The following is a 17949-nucleotide window of genomic DNA, read 5'->3' as shown; positions in this document are numbered from 1 at the left end:
ACAAATTCTGAACAATTTTGCTAAGTTCGCTAAAATCGAACTAACGGCTACCTCATAATTTAAAATCTAGATCCGAATCTTAAGATCTATTTATGCGAGAAAACTGGAAAAGACGATGAGAAATACGAAGGGGCATTTGGAGAAACGTGAAGAAACCTACTAAGTATCCTTACCGCAACAAGTGAGGCCTGGGAATTATTTTAGAAAAAGATTCCACAGATGTAGTGGGGAAAAAATTACTTGTAGACTGGAATTTTCTGATGAAGAGATTGTGGACACTCTGAGTTCTCTTCAAACGGGAAGCCTCCCAGTCCAGCTGGAATTCTTTCAAATTACTTGAATATCAGAAAAGAAGAAAGAGGATCCAACATCAAGAAACTAAAGAAGGTGCCAATCGGCGGTTCTCGGCAAAAGAGAATGAATCATACCTCACTTCTGTCTATAAAAAAAAGATCTACAAGTAAAAGAGAAGACTAAGAAAAAAGGAATCAATGAAATGGAGAAAGAATTTACTTATTTCCTTTAGAGACTCTTGGAGAGGCCCTATTTAAAGTGCCAAAAAATAAAAAAAAGACTTCGAAATAGATACAATTAAAAAAAAAAAAGCTCAGAAAATGAAATACTTACACAGAACTATCAGTTAATGACATATTATCCGATTCAGTTCTTGCATCAGAGCTGAGTGATTGTAATTCTGAATCTTGTCTGGATACAGGGTTGTATGATGAGTATGCCTTAGTTTTGCTGCTGCCGTGCATGAACACTCTAATAAATGAATAAATAAAAATACATGCAACATAGCGCACAACATGCTCTGGCATTCTTACTTCTAAAACGAACTTTCAATCTAAAATATTTAAATAAATAATGTGAATGTGATTAAAACAAAAAGTGCAACATACTTAAATTGCAAGAAATGTTGAAATAAAAAACTTTCACTTCACTACTTCAATCCTTCAATATTTAAAAGGGATGAAATCTTAATATTTAGATATATACATTCAAAATTTAATTTAAATATATTTTCTCGACTTCAAGAGAGTACAATTATGTAGTCCCATTAATTGCAAAATAGATTTGCGTATACCAGTTAGATAAATTAGTTGAATTACCTCTTAGGAGATTATGAACGGTATAGTAAAAGTTGTAAAGGCAAATTTAAAAAAAGTTTGAATATTAATTATTATTTATAAGTGAAAATCATTTTCTTCAAAAAAGCCAGGTTAAAGGTCATTAATACTGCCCCGGCTAATCCTGGATTTTTGATTACCATAGTACTAATCACATAAAAATTTTGATCACAATCACGAATTACCCTCAACCCAAAGCAAAATTAATAACGCTTGCAAGGTGAATTCTGCAAACTTTAAGTGCAAATAAAAAATTAAAAAACTGAACAAAAATTAAAAACACTCCAAAAAGCATTAAAGCAATGCTTAATTAAAACTATTAATCTAATTAATGCTTTCAATGATCTTCATATTAATCGAAGCTTTTTTTTTCGTTTGTTAAATTTACATCTGTTAAATTTGTATTTGTCTATATCATAGGTTTTCTACGCAGCTTTGCCCCAATTTTCTAACAAGTTAATCATCTTAATAGACAAATATTTGACATTAAGTTTGCTATTACTATCCTTCTTATTGTTAAGGCTTGAAGATTTTTTTAACAATGGAGCAATCAATAGCAACAATATTGAAAATTGTATTCTTAGTCCGTGTTTTTATCCACGACATTTCAATAAATTATAGTTTGTTATCTAAACATTAGTGTAGGATGTACTAATTTCTTATTTTGAACTAAAAAAAAAAAATCAATTCAGGAGGTTAGCGTTGGCCTTCAATAAACAAGGACGTCTTAGGTGTTGGATCATGTGGAGCGGTTGGAACCATAACGCTTGCCCAGAAGAATGCTTAATGGCACTCCAGGGGGTCGACATCATCGAGAGAGGCCTCGTATGAGGTGAAGGATGATGTGGAGGCAGACCTGAGGAGCATGGACGTGCGTAGATAGCGTTTTAGGGCCCACGATCAAGAGGAATGAAGGAGGCTGGTTGAGGAGGACTGTAGCGCCCCAAAAGAAGAAGAAGAAGAATGATAGTTTCATTATGTCTACTCGTTTAGAAAACAAAAGAACTTTAGTAAATTAAAATTTCGACTCCTTTGAAGAAAAAAAAATCTATAGATAGCGATTTATACTGTTCAACAAGTAAACTTAATTTTTTCTTTCAGCTAATTATTTGCAAAGCATAAAAACTAATTTTCTAAAAATTAAAAAAAAAAAAGTATAAAACATGATTTAGGTTTATCATTATTTTACCCTGCAGCAAATGTTTCTGTCCTTGGTCGAACATCATGAGCTCTCCTCTTCTGTGTCATAATTAACATATCTTTGGTTAATGGAGGAAACGTAGAAGAAGTTGGTAAGGAATGGATCATTGGAAGCCCAACGGGTACATCTGTTAACAGCTTATGTTCATCTCTTGTTGTAACCAGTTCCTTATCTTCATGAACAGTGGCTAACAGACTGGTTGATACAGGTGGTACAGTCGCATGATTAATGTACTCTGGAGCTGGTTGGTTAGGCAGTCCTCGATCAACAGGACTGATTGTCCCACTGCCGCCGCTGCTCAAGTTCATACATGGAGATGGGCTTCTGTACAAAGATAAAAGGATAGTAAGTATCATTGATAATAGAGGTTAGATGAAAGAGTGTCTGCAGTGGAAAATCAAATTTGACCTATATAAAACTATTGTGGCTTCTTAATGACCATATTTTCGTCTGCAAAATGAATTATGTGATATTATGAACTAGACGTGTTTCAAGGTTGTAAAACAAAGCATTCTAACATTACTATCAGTGCGAGTAGGATATGCAATATGTTATTCCTATTGCCAAGAATCCTGAAAAAATGGTTCTTTCACTTTCCCCAACAATACTGGATAGCAGTAGATGGTTCAGCGTTTAAGAAGATAATAAAGAGCAAACAAATTCGCCATGTTAATAAACTGCCGTAGTTTAGCAATACGTATTCTATGGTTTAGATTGGATTAAATTCAATGAAGCTCGGTTAATCAGTCAATAAACAACGCTCATTATGGTTCCCACAATAAAAGTGCCCACTCTACTGCTAGCAGTTAGACTTGGCAGTTTCAAGAGAGAGAAATGTTCCAACAGCAAGCTTTAAAGCATCAGGAGATCTCCAAAAATTCAAATTCTCAGACAAAATCACAGGTTTAATCACTAGCCCATCCAAATGAGGCATTGCAAGTAATCCCTTAGACTGCAATAGCTTTATAAAGGCGTTTAGTTATTCGAGTAGTTGCACGTCTTGCTTAGGTAATTTCATAGCCAATTAAGACTAGGAACTGTTATTGAATCTCGTCTTCCTAAGCTTTGAGATTTTCACCTACGACTCTTATGAATTCATCTTTATTCAAACTATAATAGTGCACTCATTAGGCAACGTGATGTGCAGGTATATAGGGTTCAAGAGTAATAAATTTTCCCAAACTCTCGTCGACCAGCAAGTTGGGCCTAATTGGCCTATATGACCTCAGAATCTCACTTGTGGAAATCCTTATTTTTGGCTATTTATTCTTATTAGGAGATTCCTCTTGGTATTCAAGAAAACCAGTCTTAAATTAACTTAATAACCAATTTACAAAGTCAGCAAATGTATGCTATTCAAAAATACTTCAGTACTCGCGTCAAGAAATATTCGTGTTTACCACAAAACCTCTTTATTATATAATAGAACATTTAAACTGTTCTCTTGTAATTAATGTTAAAAATAAGCCTGAGATTCTAGCTCCCCAAAGGAGAAATTTTAAATTACAAAAAAAATAAATCACCTTTGTTCTGGTTCATCACCAGTCCCTCTAGCTTGTACATTTCTGACATGAGCCAAATATACTTCAGACTTCAAAAAATTTGGATAAGTAGTCTCTCTAATGATAGATTCCACTTGATTTTGAGCTTCATCAAATATCGTTACATCCGGTTTATCCAAGGAACGACCACATTCTTTCATACGTCTGTGTACAGTCTTTCTTAAGTTTTCTTCTATGCCTAATTGAGATTTCAGAAAGTAATGTCTGAAACAAAGTTTTATGTGTAATCTTTTTAAATTTAAATAAATGCCAACCTACAATGTTACAAATTTTCAGCAAAATCTATTTACCTATAAATTACTTTGAGGAACTGAGCAATCCTTTCATCAGTGGTTTGTTTCCTTAAGCCCTGGCAGGCAAACCAAAAATCTAAATGATCTGAATGTCCTTCTTGGATTAGATAGGTGCGAAACAAAGCCACACCATCTGGATCTGCAAGTAATGAGTGTAAATCCCTCGCCCATTGTAGGCAAGATGGTGGCGATGAAGGTGGGCTGGTAGACTTTCGGCCACATTTATTTTCTACCCTTAGATCGAGCTGGTCTCGCCCAACCTCGCTGGGACAATGTTCAGTGTGACATCTTTGCGGTGACACACTGCGACCCTCCGGTTCGAAGCCAAGTGGAGCATCCCCATCTGAAGAACAATATTAGTAACAACATCAGTGTAAATAAACTGATAAGGAGATGTTATTTAGATGTAAATTTTTAAAAATAATCTATTATTAAAAAGTATATATATAAATAAATAATTATTACCACTCAAGTAGTGTTCCAATTTATATGTACACAATGCTCGTAAATTCATTCTTTCCTTTAACTTACCCTGCACTGTGTGTGATAATGCTGTGTTATAGGATCTTGGTGTAACGGCTGATTGGTGGTGAATCTGTCTTGACTGGCCGACATCATCACTGTTCAATCCGTTTGAAGCCCCCTCAGTCTCCTCACCTAAAAAAAGAAAGGTTGATAAGTCTTCAAACACAATGAAGACCTACCACAGAGAGCAACAAAGGTAGCCACAACAAATTTAAGCTCCATGATGGACAATCTGTAAGAAATCTAGTAATGTAAGGTTAAAACTCGGACCCTCCAGTAGCTGACACTGATAAGGGCCTTTTGCAGGCAATATCAGGAAGAGAGGTGTCTAATTATCATAATAATTTTTAAAGGTTTTCTGTTCAAATACAAATCTTTTCTAACGAAATATTACTATTTTTCGGTTTTTTAATCTGAATTAAGTTCTTAATCGGAAGATCCATGTCGTATTACATTTAATAGCAGTTTCTATTGTAGATTAGATATCTAGATAGGTATTTAAATATATAAAGCATTCCAGCAAAAACAGAGAAGGCATGACTTTAAAGACCGAACTGCTTTAAAAATGAAAGATATTCCCTGGCATTCACTGATGAATGACAATGTTTGCGTTATATTATTAAATGAACATTAGGAAAGATTCAATAAGATGTGATGCTTTTTCTTTATTTTATTTTTGCACCAATTCTACTTATATGGTTTCGATTCACACTCTACCTGGTACTACTGGAGGTCTTGGCTGGTTGAAATGGAAGTCGTTCATCTCTACTGCTGCGAGCTGGTTGGCAGCGCGCAGTGTCACTCCACCCAAGCACTCTCCGCCGTCGCCACATCACATACAAACTGCAACAATGGAATTCGAAAAAAAATAGCAAATATTTAGAAACGTTATAAATATTTTGTAAGTTATCAAGGCCGTCAGATTTCAGCAGCACATGAAGCAAATATGCTGCTGATTTCTTACAATCTTATTGCATTAATAATGATTTATAAAGATTATAATAAATGGACAGTGAGACTAGTAAACAAAGAGCTAAAATGTAATTTACAATTAGCTATTTAAACAGTTATTTGTTTCCAAAAACAAAAATTAGCTAAATATTGATAAAAAGATAAGCATAACTTTTAAATCTCAATATATTGCTAATTAATTAAACTAAATATTTTTTAGTAACAACCAACTAACATCTTAGGGATAAACAAGAATGTGCTTATATGAACAAATTGGAATAACTTTACAGCAAAACAAATAAGAAAAACGAGCTAATAAAAAAAAAATATTCAAATGAAAAACAACTTAGAAATGGTAGGGTATTTGGAAAAAAAGATACAAAGCGTATATTATATGTACGATGAAATTTCTTATACTTCCAAAACAGTAAGTGAAATATGAAAGAAGCAATTAGAAGATTTATGCTAAATATGAATGCCTTGTATAATAGATCTTATTTAATGCATATGTATAACTTTTTTTTTTTATTCAATTGCTTGTATGACTCACATTGAAAGAAAAAAATGTGTTTTGGAGGGGAGAATTCGGATGCTGACATTGATCGGCGTACCCAAGCTTCCTTAAAATATGGACCTTAAGATATGGATTTAAGATGTTAAAAGAAAAAAGATAATGAAAAAAGAACTGACTTTAACTATATAAATAAATAAAAATGTAAATCAACTTTTATTATGCAGCTGAAAGGAAAGAATTTGAACAATTGTTTATTTATTTAATGATTATTTACAATAATGAAACATAAAAAAAATCAAAAATTCAAAAATTTCACAAGTTCAATACAATTCGTATCAATAATTACATAAAATGTAAATGAAACATGCAAAATATAATAACAAATGCAAAAAACAAGTAAAGAAAAATCTCAAACTAAGAGAATCTCAAACTAAGCACTGCACTACCAAATACTCAGTAACTAAGGTCACATTTTAAGGAACTTACCATGTTATTAAGAATTAAAATATTAAATAATATATTAAATCGATGTAATATATACTATATTTCATGTAATATAAGAAAAGAAGATAGAAAACAATGTAGAGGCAGCTGCAATAGTTTACGTAGACCTTTACGTACGCTTACGTAAAGTCATACTAGCTGAAATCCACGCTCCCTCATATCCATTTTGTACCCTATGCAAACAATACAGATCTGCGCAACATCAATCGATCCTCTTTAGAATTATTTTCTAAACATAATAAAAGGATCTTTTAAGAATTATGAAACTTGATATAATACAGCCTGTCAATCATCACGATTTTTGAAGGATACCTGTCTGGTAGGCTTAAGTAGGTATAAGATGTTTAAAAAAAAAAGTTATAAGTAGGTAAACAATATTATAAAGTACTTAGCAATGGATCATTACATTTTGAAACTGAGAAAACATGGATAAAAAAATTTAAGGAAGTACTTCACGAGTAATAATGCCAATTTCTTGAGAACTGGATGCTATTCTAACCAAAAATTATTATTTTTTCAAGAAGTAAGTTAATTTAGCAATAAAAACAAATTCTTTTAAATTAATAATGTCTTATGTTAAATTAAGTAGACTGGTTTAAACTAACCGATTTTATATAATCACAAAATAACAAAAAATTATAAAATGAATATTTTTTAATGGAATTCAAAATAATTTCTTTATTTTTAAGGAAAGTGAAAAATTAATCCTAAAATAAATATTATTTAATTTTATTTTGGCAAAAATTATCCAAAAATAATTTATACAAGAAATAGAATAAATTGAATATAAAAAAATATGTCCACTAATTTTAAAATTCAATAACATAGCTTCCTACAGCAATCTTTTCTAGGTAAAAAACTTACTTAAGTAGTTTATATTTATTGCAGCCCCATCAAAATTAAAGTATCTCAGAGTAATTTGTGAAATCTGTTTGGTTCATTCTTTTGTTTATTAGTTAGTTTGTTTTTTTTAAAATAAAAATGTAAAGAATCCAAACTTGTTTTTGTATATGAAAATGCATTAAATAATAAAATCTGTAAATTCTCTGGAAAAGACAAATTCAACATATATTTCTCAGCTAGTTGTTTTACTAATTATGTGTTTATAAACAACATGGTAACTGCTTTAGAAAAAGAAGTATAATTTCAGTATGTTTTTTTAAATGAAAAATTAAACTCAATCTTAAACTTAAAATTTTTCTATTTATTTTAATAATATTTGAATAATGTAAAACTTAAAAAAAATTAATTAATAATAATCTCAAGGGTTCATTTTATTCTTTTAGAGTTTTTGACCCATATTTGCTGAGTTCTGCTTCATACTGTTTTACATATGTAGTTATATGTAATTGCTTATGTGATTTGTTACACTCAAGTAATTTTGTAACTGATCTAAGTTAAGCAAGTCCTTGCCTAATCTAATGAATCTAACTATGATGAATCTAATCTAACTAATTGGATCAAAACTTGAATACAATCAAAATTGTATAAAATGAGCAGAAAAACAAAAAATTTGAAGGTGAAAATTCTTGCTTTAAAAAAGTTAGAATAATTGGAATACTAGTTTAAATATATGTATTAAGTTGTAATTAAGAGAAGCTTAAAAGATAATTTCAGTTTTTAGAGTAACATATTCTTGAAATATGCAAGAAAAATCTTGAAAAAAATAATAAAAAAAAGCTTTCAGAAGTATATAACATAATTGTAAGACTGTAAAAATATAGCCTGAAAACTCACACGACTTTCTCTTAAAATTCTGTAATTTACTACATGAATTATAATTCTGGCCAATCTTTATCCACACATAACATAGACATTTTATAAAATTAAAACTCTTGTTCGGAAGCATTCGAATTTGCTCATACAATTAACTACAATTATAATAATGGACAACATGTCTTCAAAGTATATTTCTTCTAATTATAATTAAAAAAGCAAGATCATCAAGTCCAAGGTGGGAATCAATGGAATTTTCTGCAATTGAGAGAGAACTTCGGATCTTTAATAAAAAATATATATAGCTGTCCTCGTTACAGCTTCGTTTACTTGGTTCACCTTCTTCCATACTTCCGGATCATAGTTGTTACAAGTATTTAGCAAGAATATCTCCAGACTAATGGATCACTAGTAACTTTGGAAGATCAGAACATGAATTTCTTACTGAGCCGATGGGTATAGTTACTTTCCAACTTAAATCTGTTTTTAGAATTAAGCTGATTGGAAAAGTTTATGCTTTTTGCCGCTATCCAAATAAAAGTTGATGGACACAGTTATCACCAGGGCCGGATTTAGATGAAAAGAAGCCCTAGGCTATTCCACTTATGAGGCCCTTTCACCTCCCATTTTTAAGTTTGTAAATTACATGAGAGATAATAAAATACATCACTACTGTTATTCATCACTAAAAAAGTGTTTTATTGTTCACTGTTTTTAGAATAGTGTAATTTTAATTTTGCTAACAATTTGAATGTAGGCTCCTCTTGATCTTGAGGCCCTAGGCTGAAGCCTAGTTAGCCTATAAGAAAATCCGGCCCTGGTTATCACCTATGCCACCCAATAAGGGATAATGCAATATATTTTTTTTTTTGTAGGGCCGCTGAAATTAAGTGGGAAGTTTTTTGTAAAATCTAAATCATACATACATACAATTAATTAATCATTCATGACAGTAAAGAATAATGAACGCTTTGTAACTATAAGAACGAAAAAGAAATTTTCAGTAGTTTCTGTTTAGTTATTTTGAGTGTTTTATCGGTTCAAACTGGTCTCTTTAATGATTTTAGAAAATTAAATTTTAATGAGTTTAGATGGTTAACTGATTTGGAAATCTTATTGTTCAATTAGTTATTGTGAAATGAATTAAAATACTGTATCATGTTACATTTAAAAAGAATAAATCTATTTTTTTATAACTATAATAAATTGTAATATTACAGGACAATAACAAACTCCAGCAGAATAACATCAATTTAGCTAAAAGTTTATTCTTTTCTTTATTTAAATTAAACAAATGTAATTTAATTTGAGTGTGAAATAATTTTTAATAATTTTACTTTCTTTCATTCCTTTCACAAAATTCTTTTTTCTGTATTTCTGATTTAAGTATTTGTGAAAGGAATGCTGTGCTGACATCTATGCTTAGAAATTATAGCTTTTAGAAACTTAAAATAGAAGCACTCTTCTGTTAGCATATGTTTCTTCTATACAAGAAAAAAACAAAGCAAAAACGAGTAAAAATGTAAGAATTCCAAAATAATCTTTCCTTTTTTTTTTTTTACGTTGTAGAGAAGGTAGAAAGGGGCTAGGGCATCTCTAACCTCGCTCAGTCAACAATGCAAGATATTATATTTGTTAGAAGAAGCGTGAAATCCAATAATGTTAAGGAATAGGAGTGAAAACTTATTGAAGTGTATGGTTTAAACATCAATGTATATAACACAATAACCGTACATAACGTAAACCACATATATGTTATATACTATGATATGAAGTATGAAATACAACATCTGTTAGTATTTTGTTCAACTCCTGTGATCAAAAAAAAAAAAATTGTGTAGTGGACAAGTGTGAAAACAATTGTTCAACTTATACTTTCAAATACAGTAACTATACAAATATTTTCGAAGATGATTCTCTCCAGAAAGTTCATTCAACGGTTTTTAATAAAAACCAAAATCTTCTTTTACAAATTCCTTTCATTGTTGGCAACTTACGACAATATCTCAACAAGAAAAAAAAAATGCGAAAAACTCAAGTCTTTTTCTTACTAAGATTTGCAAAGTTTAAATTTATATGTTTTTATTCGAATTCCGAATTTTAGAAACCCAGTTAGTTTTTACTCCGTTATTAAAATCACTACATTTCACTAAAATTAAACTAAATAGATAACCTACATCCTATAGACCAGTCTTAATTATATTTCGACTAAAATGAATCATCTCTTATAATCCTCATAAATTGCAGTACCAGGCGTTATTACACTTCAGAAGGCCAAAAGGTAGCCTGGGATAACAACTTCTTCAGTTAACTTAAATTTATAAATATAAATATTAGATCTGTAGCGTCACCTTTTCTTGCAACCAGACACCCATAAAATGTTTTCTTTTGGAAATTCAACAAAAGAGACTACTAAGAAACTACTTTTTCTTCAGAGTTTTTCCTAATTGATGTTTAACAATATCCCCTGATTTAGCTGCAGTCTACAATATTTCAGTTTACGTACACAAAGACAAACTCTAGCTTATAACACACATTTACTCATACATGATTATAGTCAAAAAAATTCAATAATATCACTCGGAGAGTTACAAAGAAACTCTTTAAGGTAAACTGAATGAAAGAAATTAATAATTATTTGATAAAATCCAATGGCTACACATTTGATTTAGACTGAATTAAACATTTTTTAAATGAATTTTTTGTTCATTTTTAGATTAGAAAGAATATCAACTTGGATTTAGGTGTATTAGCAGATGGAATCCCTAAAAAAAATCAAAGATTGCACAAAACATTCTACGTGGCTCTTAAAGAGTAACATGGTAAGGCTCTTAAAATATTTAGGGCCACGAAATTGATTGGCCCTAAGTGTGTCTATTCCTTTCACTTAGCTAATTTTCATTTTCCCTCCTTTGGAAATTACTTCAAAATCTAAAAACCAATGCAGTCAATATTGTGTTAATAATAATTAGGGAAGGAATTAGCTCAATTCCCACGCGGAGATCCCGGATTTGAATCCAACTATCAGCCCTTTAATTTTTTCTTTCAACGAGGATTTTATGGCTCACTTTCCGGCAAAAGACAGTGTTGTCTGCTCTTTGCCTATTACACGTTACTATCCTGCGATTTTCTATATTTTAAGTTAAGATGGAGGCAAGAAAGGCCAGTTAGTAAAACATACAAGACGATCTTCAGAGTTTTCTGAAGGAAAACTGTAGGTTGATACTTCCTTTAAGAGGGAGTGAAGAGAGTAAGTAATAAATCGATTGTGAACATTTTGGCGGGTCATTATATAGAAAGCAAGCATGGATGGATCAGTATTCAGCGGGAATTTACAGTGTGTAGACAACTAGCCTTTATAATCAAGTTCTAGTATTTGATACCATAACAATATCGCCAAAATCAAACTGTTAATGAATGAATGGTACCTTATTTGTTCAATACACACAGGAAAATTTAAATATTTTTTACAGTTTCTTTAAAAGTGGAAATCTGAGTACTTATCTAGAAGTAAAAATTGTATCTATCTATAAGTGGTTTGCTAATATCCAAATATTTTGCCACCTTCAGTTTTTAGGGTAGTAGTGTGATTTGCTGTTAGCTTGGAATTCCAACAAAAAGTGATTAATCCTACCATAACAAAAATTTAAAGTAATTTGAGTGATAATGAGATGGAGTTTGTCTTTTGAGTTCGCTAAGACCCAGCAAATGTACACCTCTACAACTTTATGTGCACTGAGTTACTGGTTAGACTGGGATATCCTCAGAAACACCAAGATCCATGAATAAGTAGCCTTTACATTTCCCCCAACTGTTCTTCAAGTTAGTGGAAATCAAAATACTTCACCAAACTGATGAATTAATTTACTATACAAGATGAAAACCTGTCCCAATTGGAAAAAAACAAGATTGCAATGACGGATAAAAATCTAATTGAATTTTAAATAAAATATGCATATTAAATAATGAATTAAAAAAAACTATAATCTAAAAAATATTTGTAATGAATTTCACAATCTCTTTTAAGAACAGTAGTGAATGGTATCTTATTTTCAAAACAACCATTAATCAAAAAATAAAAAAGATTGTACGAACTAGAAATATGAGCACTTCTAAATTTATTCAGTTTATTCCCTTTTAATTCTTTTGTTGAAATAAAATTTCCATAAAAATTAAATTGTACTTAAAGTCATTAACTAAAAGAATTATTGGCTGGTTTTTATACATACATTAAATGAAATCTCTTTTTCTTTTTTTTCTTACACATTGTGGCCTCCTAATGTTTTACAATAACATTTTGTGAAATTATTTGGCATAATTTTTATTCTTCTAATTAGTAAGACAAAAATTTATGACAGTTAATTTACACTTAAAATACTTATCTTCTCCCCGTTCCCATAAAAAGTGTTTGTGTAATCCAAAGTAACAAAATTCTATTAAATATTTTAAAAGAGATATAATCACTTCAATATTTTTCTTTTATAAACAGCAGGCTAATTTACCTCGCAATTTTTCATGATGTTCCTCTAGAAAGAAAAGTTTTCTTATTTTTTACACTTGAAAACGAAATAAAAAGAACAATCTTAACTAAAAATGAAATCCAACTTTGTAAATATTTAACAGTTTACAAGGCACTCAAGACAGATAAAAACTGCAAGTGAACTTAAAAATTTAAAAACAGAAAAAGCCGTTGGTTGATGTTATCCAAATATAGTTCATTTTAACGCTTTTTATTTTTTAAATTTAAGTTTAAGGATTGCTGATTGCAATATATTTTTTAATATTTTAAAGTATTAAAAAAAATCAAATATCTTTCTTACATTTTAAATATATTTCACTGTTAAAAACAGTTTTAAAAAAATTATTTCAAAAAAAATTAACTCTCCTTAAAAGAAGAAAGACCGTAAATAAGGCAAAAACCTAATGATGAGTGTTATCTTATTAAATAATTTTAAACTTCCAACATTGATAAAAAAAATGTAATTCTAATTTTACAAAAATGCAATTTGGAGCGCCCCCTTTAAATTCAAAAAAATTAATTTGTATAATTATCTTTTTTACTAAACTTGTAAACAGCGTTCAAACAAAAACTGATGCGAAGCTGAAAATTTATGATGAGATGGATTAAAATCAATAAAGTGCTACCAATGATTTTCATACTGTCACTATTGCACTTGAGCACCCTGTCTGAAATTTTTCAATTATTTTTTTTTGTGGAGGGAAGGCTCCACCCACATTGAGGCATAAATGAGATATTTTCATGCAATTGCCCAGAGAGATCTTCAACGTTTATATCCTGGGAGGTCATTCCTTTGTTCTCTTGGCTTCCTTTTCCTTCCTCAGATCCTTCTGGAGAAACCTGCCACATATGCAGCCGAAGGACTCTGACCTCAAATTGTTCTGCCTGGCCAGATTGTCTTCATTTATTGATTGGCTTGTATGTTCTGGCACCCAATGTAAGGTGATTTCATTATTCTTGTCCTTTAAGTGATAAGATATCCAACGCAGTAACACTGCCTCTGTCTGGCCCTTCAACTAAACACTCCAGCCCTGGGTTCAGAGCCACCCAGGAGGTCTTGACTTATTCGTGTACTATAATTCGCTCTTTACACTGTTTTGATGCGAGAGAAGAAGAATTAACTGCTCCAACTCATAAAGCTTTACTTCTTAAAAGTTCCTGAATAGTGGGCCAGCAGTCACAAGACAGTTTCTCATGCTTATGCACCTAGGTGTGTTTCAGGGAGATTCAGAGGGTTCATTTACTTCCTAAAATCTTGGAAGGTATCTCCAAACGGTGTCCTAACAGCAATTAGGGGTCAGCCCCATCGCAGTCTTTAACAGGAGGAGAAGAAGCTTTTTCTTGTTCAATATGGTTTGCGTCACGAAAGCTTGCATTAGCGAGTCCAAATGAATTAATAATGCAAAAAGATAGTTCTGAAAAAACCCTAGACCTGAGTAAAAAGGGAAGGTTTCTCCTACTAGAACTGCCAAGGTCGACCACTAATCCCATTTTCGTTGCAATACCTGAAGGGGGATCAATTCCAATTCCAAAATAATCTATCATAATATCTATCATTCCTGGCTACAGTTATGTCAGTATTTCAAAAAATGTATAAGCAAAAGACTATTTCAGTGGATTCTAAATAAGCATTAAAGAAGTGATGCTAAATTATGGAACGTTTAAAAAATATCCGTTTCACATTCCAAGATTAACAATCTATAAATTCTCTATTGTGCTGGAAGGGCGCTGCCTCCGCTGCAGTATGAAACGGGGAGAATCTGTGTATTTCATTACATCAATGCTTAGTCTAACAAAAAATACATACGTATATTTATGTTGAAATACATATTTAAAAAGAATTCACGCCCCCTCATCGGGGAAAGGATTACATTCAAATACCCCTGAGTAAGCTCCTACCTTTCCGACCGGGACACTTCATTAATTTAATGAAAATAAAGAAAACAAATCAAAAAGAGGTTTAGTAACTGGGGAAATATATACGTATATGTTATATACAAAAGCAAGCTGGAACATAAATAGAATCCAACATCATAGTTGACTTAAAGAAGTTCCGCCAAAACTTGAGACTTTTTTATTTTTCTTATTTTTTTTTTTTAATTCCCTCTCTCTCACTTGTTTTCTCTGAGACACATACAATATCATTCTCTCTCTCAAATAGAATCAGACGTCGCCAGCTTATTTCTTTGAACGCAGCCGGCAATCCTTTCTTTGAACATAAGCCGCCAAATGTGTTTATGAGCCGGTTTTTTTTCAATGTGTGTGTTTGTGTATCTCTGCGCGCGTTCTTCTATACTACACATTTCTATGCGCAAGCTGAACACGATTTAGCTTGACTTTGCCTCTCTTTCTTATTGTTATCATTTTGTTAGAAAACAAACAAAAATGCTGGTAACAAATTAAATACCATTATCGAATCCATTTTAAAATGCCTACATATATAAAGGAGAACTTTTATTCCTATTATTTAACAATTGACGTAAATGACCTTGTGAGTTAAAAAAAAATTTAGTTATTTTTTTATTGGTTACATCTGAATTATAACGTGAGGTTCGGGGAGTGTACGAAAAATATTCTTAAAAGAGAATAAAAATATTTCTTCATAACATTTTCCAGAAAAAATCTTTTCTGGAAGGCGAAACCGACGGTATTCAACAGTCAATGGCAATGACAACTCCGGGGGAGCGTGCTTTCACCGCTAACTTTCAGGTCTTCTCTGTATACAATGGTGATGCTTAAAATCTGAGTGCAAAATCGCCGTTGCTGCCTGAAATCCTCGATCGGTAACGGGACTAATCTCTAACTTATAGGCTGCTATTTATTGCCTTAACATCAATGACAGTGAAGGAATGTTTTACATTGCAGGGCTTTAGTTCAGTGATTTAATATCTTTAGGCTAGACTGTTGTTTTTCAGGGCATCCCTGGTAATAGTGGGAGAAAGGAGAAGTACGAGACTAACCGCCCAACTAATGAAAATACCAAATACAACAAAAACACCCGACCCCCCCCCCTGAAGAATATGGAGCATAAAAAGTATCATTCACAGCAGATCTAGGGAAGGTGGCTAAAGAAAAGAAACAACCACCTGGCTCATGAAAAGCAATGGTCAATTCTTCCAAACAAAAGTAGCTAGAGCTGACTTAAAGAGAGTTCGTGGCTTATTTTCAACTTGCCACGGGTCATGGCTACTTTGCACATCTCTTCTTAGAATCAGGCTTGATAGAGATCTCTTGACTGCAAACTCGATAATTCAGTGGGACTATCTCTAACCCGATAGAAAAGTGTCGACAAAACCCAGTTACATTTTTAAATACAGAGAAACTTATGCTGTCTATGGTAAAATGGCTACCACCTATTAAAGGGAGCATTATAAAAAATTATTCTATCCTTCATTTTCAGGCTGCGATCAGGGAATTTGAGGCGTACGATTTTTTTCATTAAAATATATGCATATTTAAAGAAGGCAGAGTAGAACAAGCAGTCATTTGTAAAACGTACTTTGGCACAATAAGGCACTTCATCGATGGGGCTCTACTACTACTTAATAGAATAAATAAATAAAAAAAAAAATACGTCGATGCCAAGCGTGCAACTTAATAGTTCTGATCTATTCGAATTATTTCAAGGCTAATTATACGTTAATATCTCGAATGTTTTCTTAAAGCAGATCAAAGAGACCGCCCGACAGTAAATACAGACTAGTGTACGTTGTTCCCCTGCCCCTCCCTTCAGTTACCATGGCCCATATCTTTCGTCTCTGTTTATACTGTTATAGCCTACTCCCTTAACATTATAAAAATTTAATTTTGAATGAATTTTTTTTTTATGTTCATTTTTATTTTATATATCTGCTTTTATAACACTCGAGAAGAGCTTGACTCATTAGCTCTCAGAAAAGTCTCAATACTCTCTGTCTCTCAAAAAAAAAAAAAAAACGAAAAACTAATATCATAAGTAGAAACTCGTGGAAAATTGGAAGAAAATTTTTGGGGTGAATCTCTAATCTTGAATCTTACTGTAACTGACAGATTTTCTTTAAATTTACCCTCAAATAAATGCGGCAAAGGAAATAGGGATAGTTGGTTCTTTCTAGAATCAACACCACTTTGTAATTCGTAATTCATCAAAGTCTAAAACCCTGCCTGATTTCTTTTCTTTTGTTTGTATGGCAGGGGTAAATATCAATAAAGTTTTTGTTATTTAGCCAGAATATATATCAATTTCGAGCATTCTTAGGCAACTCACTCAAACACTTTGGATCATGCTCCAAAACCATATCGTTAACATGCAGTGAGGGGCCCCAAAAACATGTAATCAGGTGAAAACACAATTTCCAAAATTTTATATTAATATTACATAACATTTAATATTAAGAGCCAGAGAAAAGAGAAATTCTTTTCTTTCTTTTCCTTAATAAAAAAAAGAAGATAGAAGCTTACGGTTTGTCTTTTAAACCGTAAGAGGTGAATTTTAGCTAGCTCACCACCACTACTTCTTTGGATATGTTCCTTATTTCTCCACTTCTTCCCTCTGGTACCAATATCCTGTTTTGCTTTTAACTTCTAATCATCAATTCACCCAAAGCTCAAGGATATACGAGGAATCAAGCGAGATTTCAATACATTTACTGAAAGCTAATTCCCCCTAAACAAAAAAAAAAAACATGAGAGAAAGTCAATTTCAAAAGAGAGAACGAGCAGAGAAAATTGAAGTAGATAAGAGAAAGAGTCAGGGGAAGTCTCTACTTAAATGGGAGAATGAGTATGTTGAAACCTTTCTTCCCCGGGGTTAGAGAGAATGGATTTAAGGTTTAAATATTTAGCTGTAAATCTACCAGGAGGAAGCCATCACTGCATAGTGTCCTGTGTGCTAGCTTGTGTATGTGTGTGTTGGTGTTTTTTCACATCCCCAGGTATTGTGTCCAAGACACGAGAGGGTTTTCTTTCCCCTCTACTTACAGCTGTAGCTGCTAGTTCTTCATTCAATCTCTTTCTCTCAGTTTAGTCCAAAGATAAAGAAATACCTCTCTCTTC

General features: G+C 31.8%; 1 protein-coding gene across 2 annotated transcripts in view; it reads right to left on the bottom strand.

Moving 5' to 3' along the window:
* Window positions 1-17949, bottom strand: part of Axn (protein axin) — a 31699-nt gene that overhangs the window by 9685 nt on the left and 4065 nt on the right. For both annotated transcript variants that reach the window (XM_074142047.1, XM_074142048.1), the window contains exons 2-7: window positions 5429-5554; window positions 4652-4843; window positions 4184-4529; window positions 3855-4097; window positions 2320-2655; window positions 628-765 (exon numbers count right to left, since the gene is read on the bottom strand). In XM_074142047.1, coding sequence (XP_073998148.1) covers window positions 628-765; window positions 2320-2655; window positions 3855-4097; window positions 4184-4529; window positions 4652-4843; window positions 5429-5474 — 1301 coding nt within the window. In that variant the 5' untranslated portion in view covers window positions 5475-5554. The remainder of the gene's footprint in view (window positions 1-627; window positions 766-2319; window positions 2656-3854; window positions 4098-4183; window positions 4530-4651; window positions 4844-5428; window positions 5555-17949) is intronic.

The sequence above is a fragment of the Rhodnius prolixus genome, unplaced genomic scaffold, assembly GCF_049639745.1.
Source record: "Rhodnius prolixus isolate KJV_2025 unplaced genomic scaffold, Rpr scaffold_6, whole genome shotgun sequence".
NCBI classification, from domain to species: domain Eukaryota; kingdom Metazoa; phylum Arthropoda; class Insecta; order Hemiptera; family Reduviidae; genus Rhodnius; species Rhodnius prolixus.
Note: the sequence above shows the minus strand (reverse complement) of the source record. Positions and strands in the feature narration are given on the sequence as shown.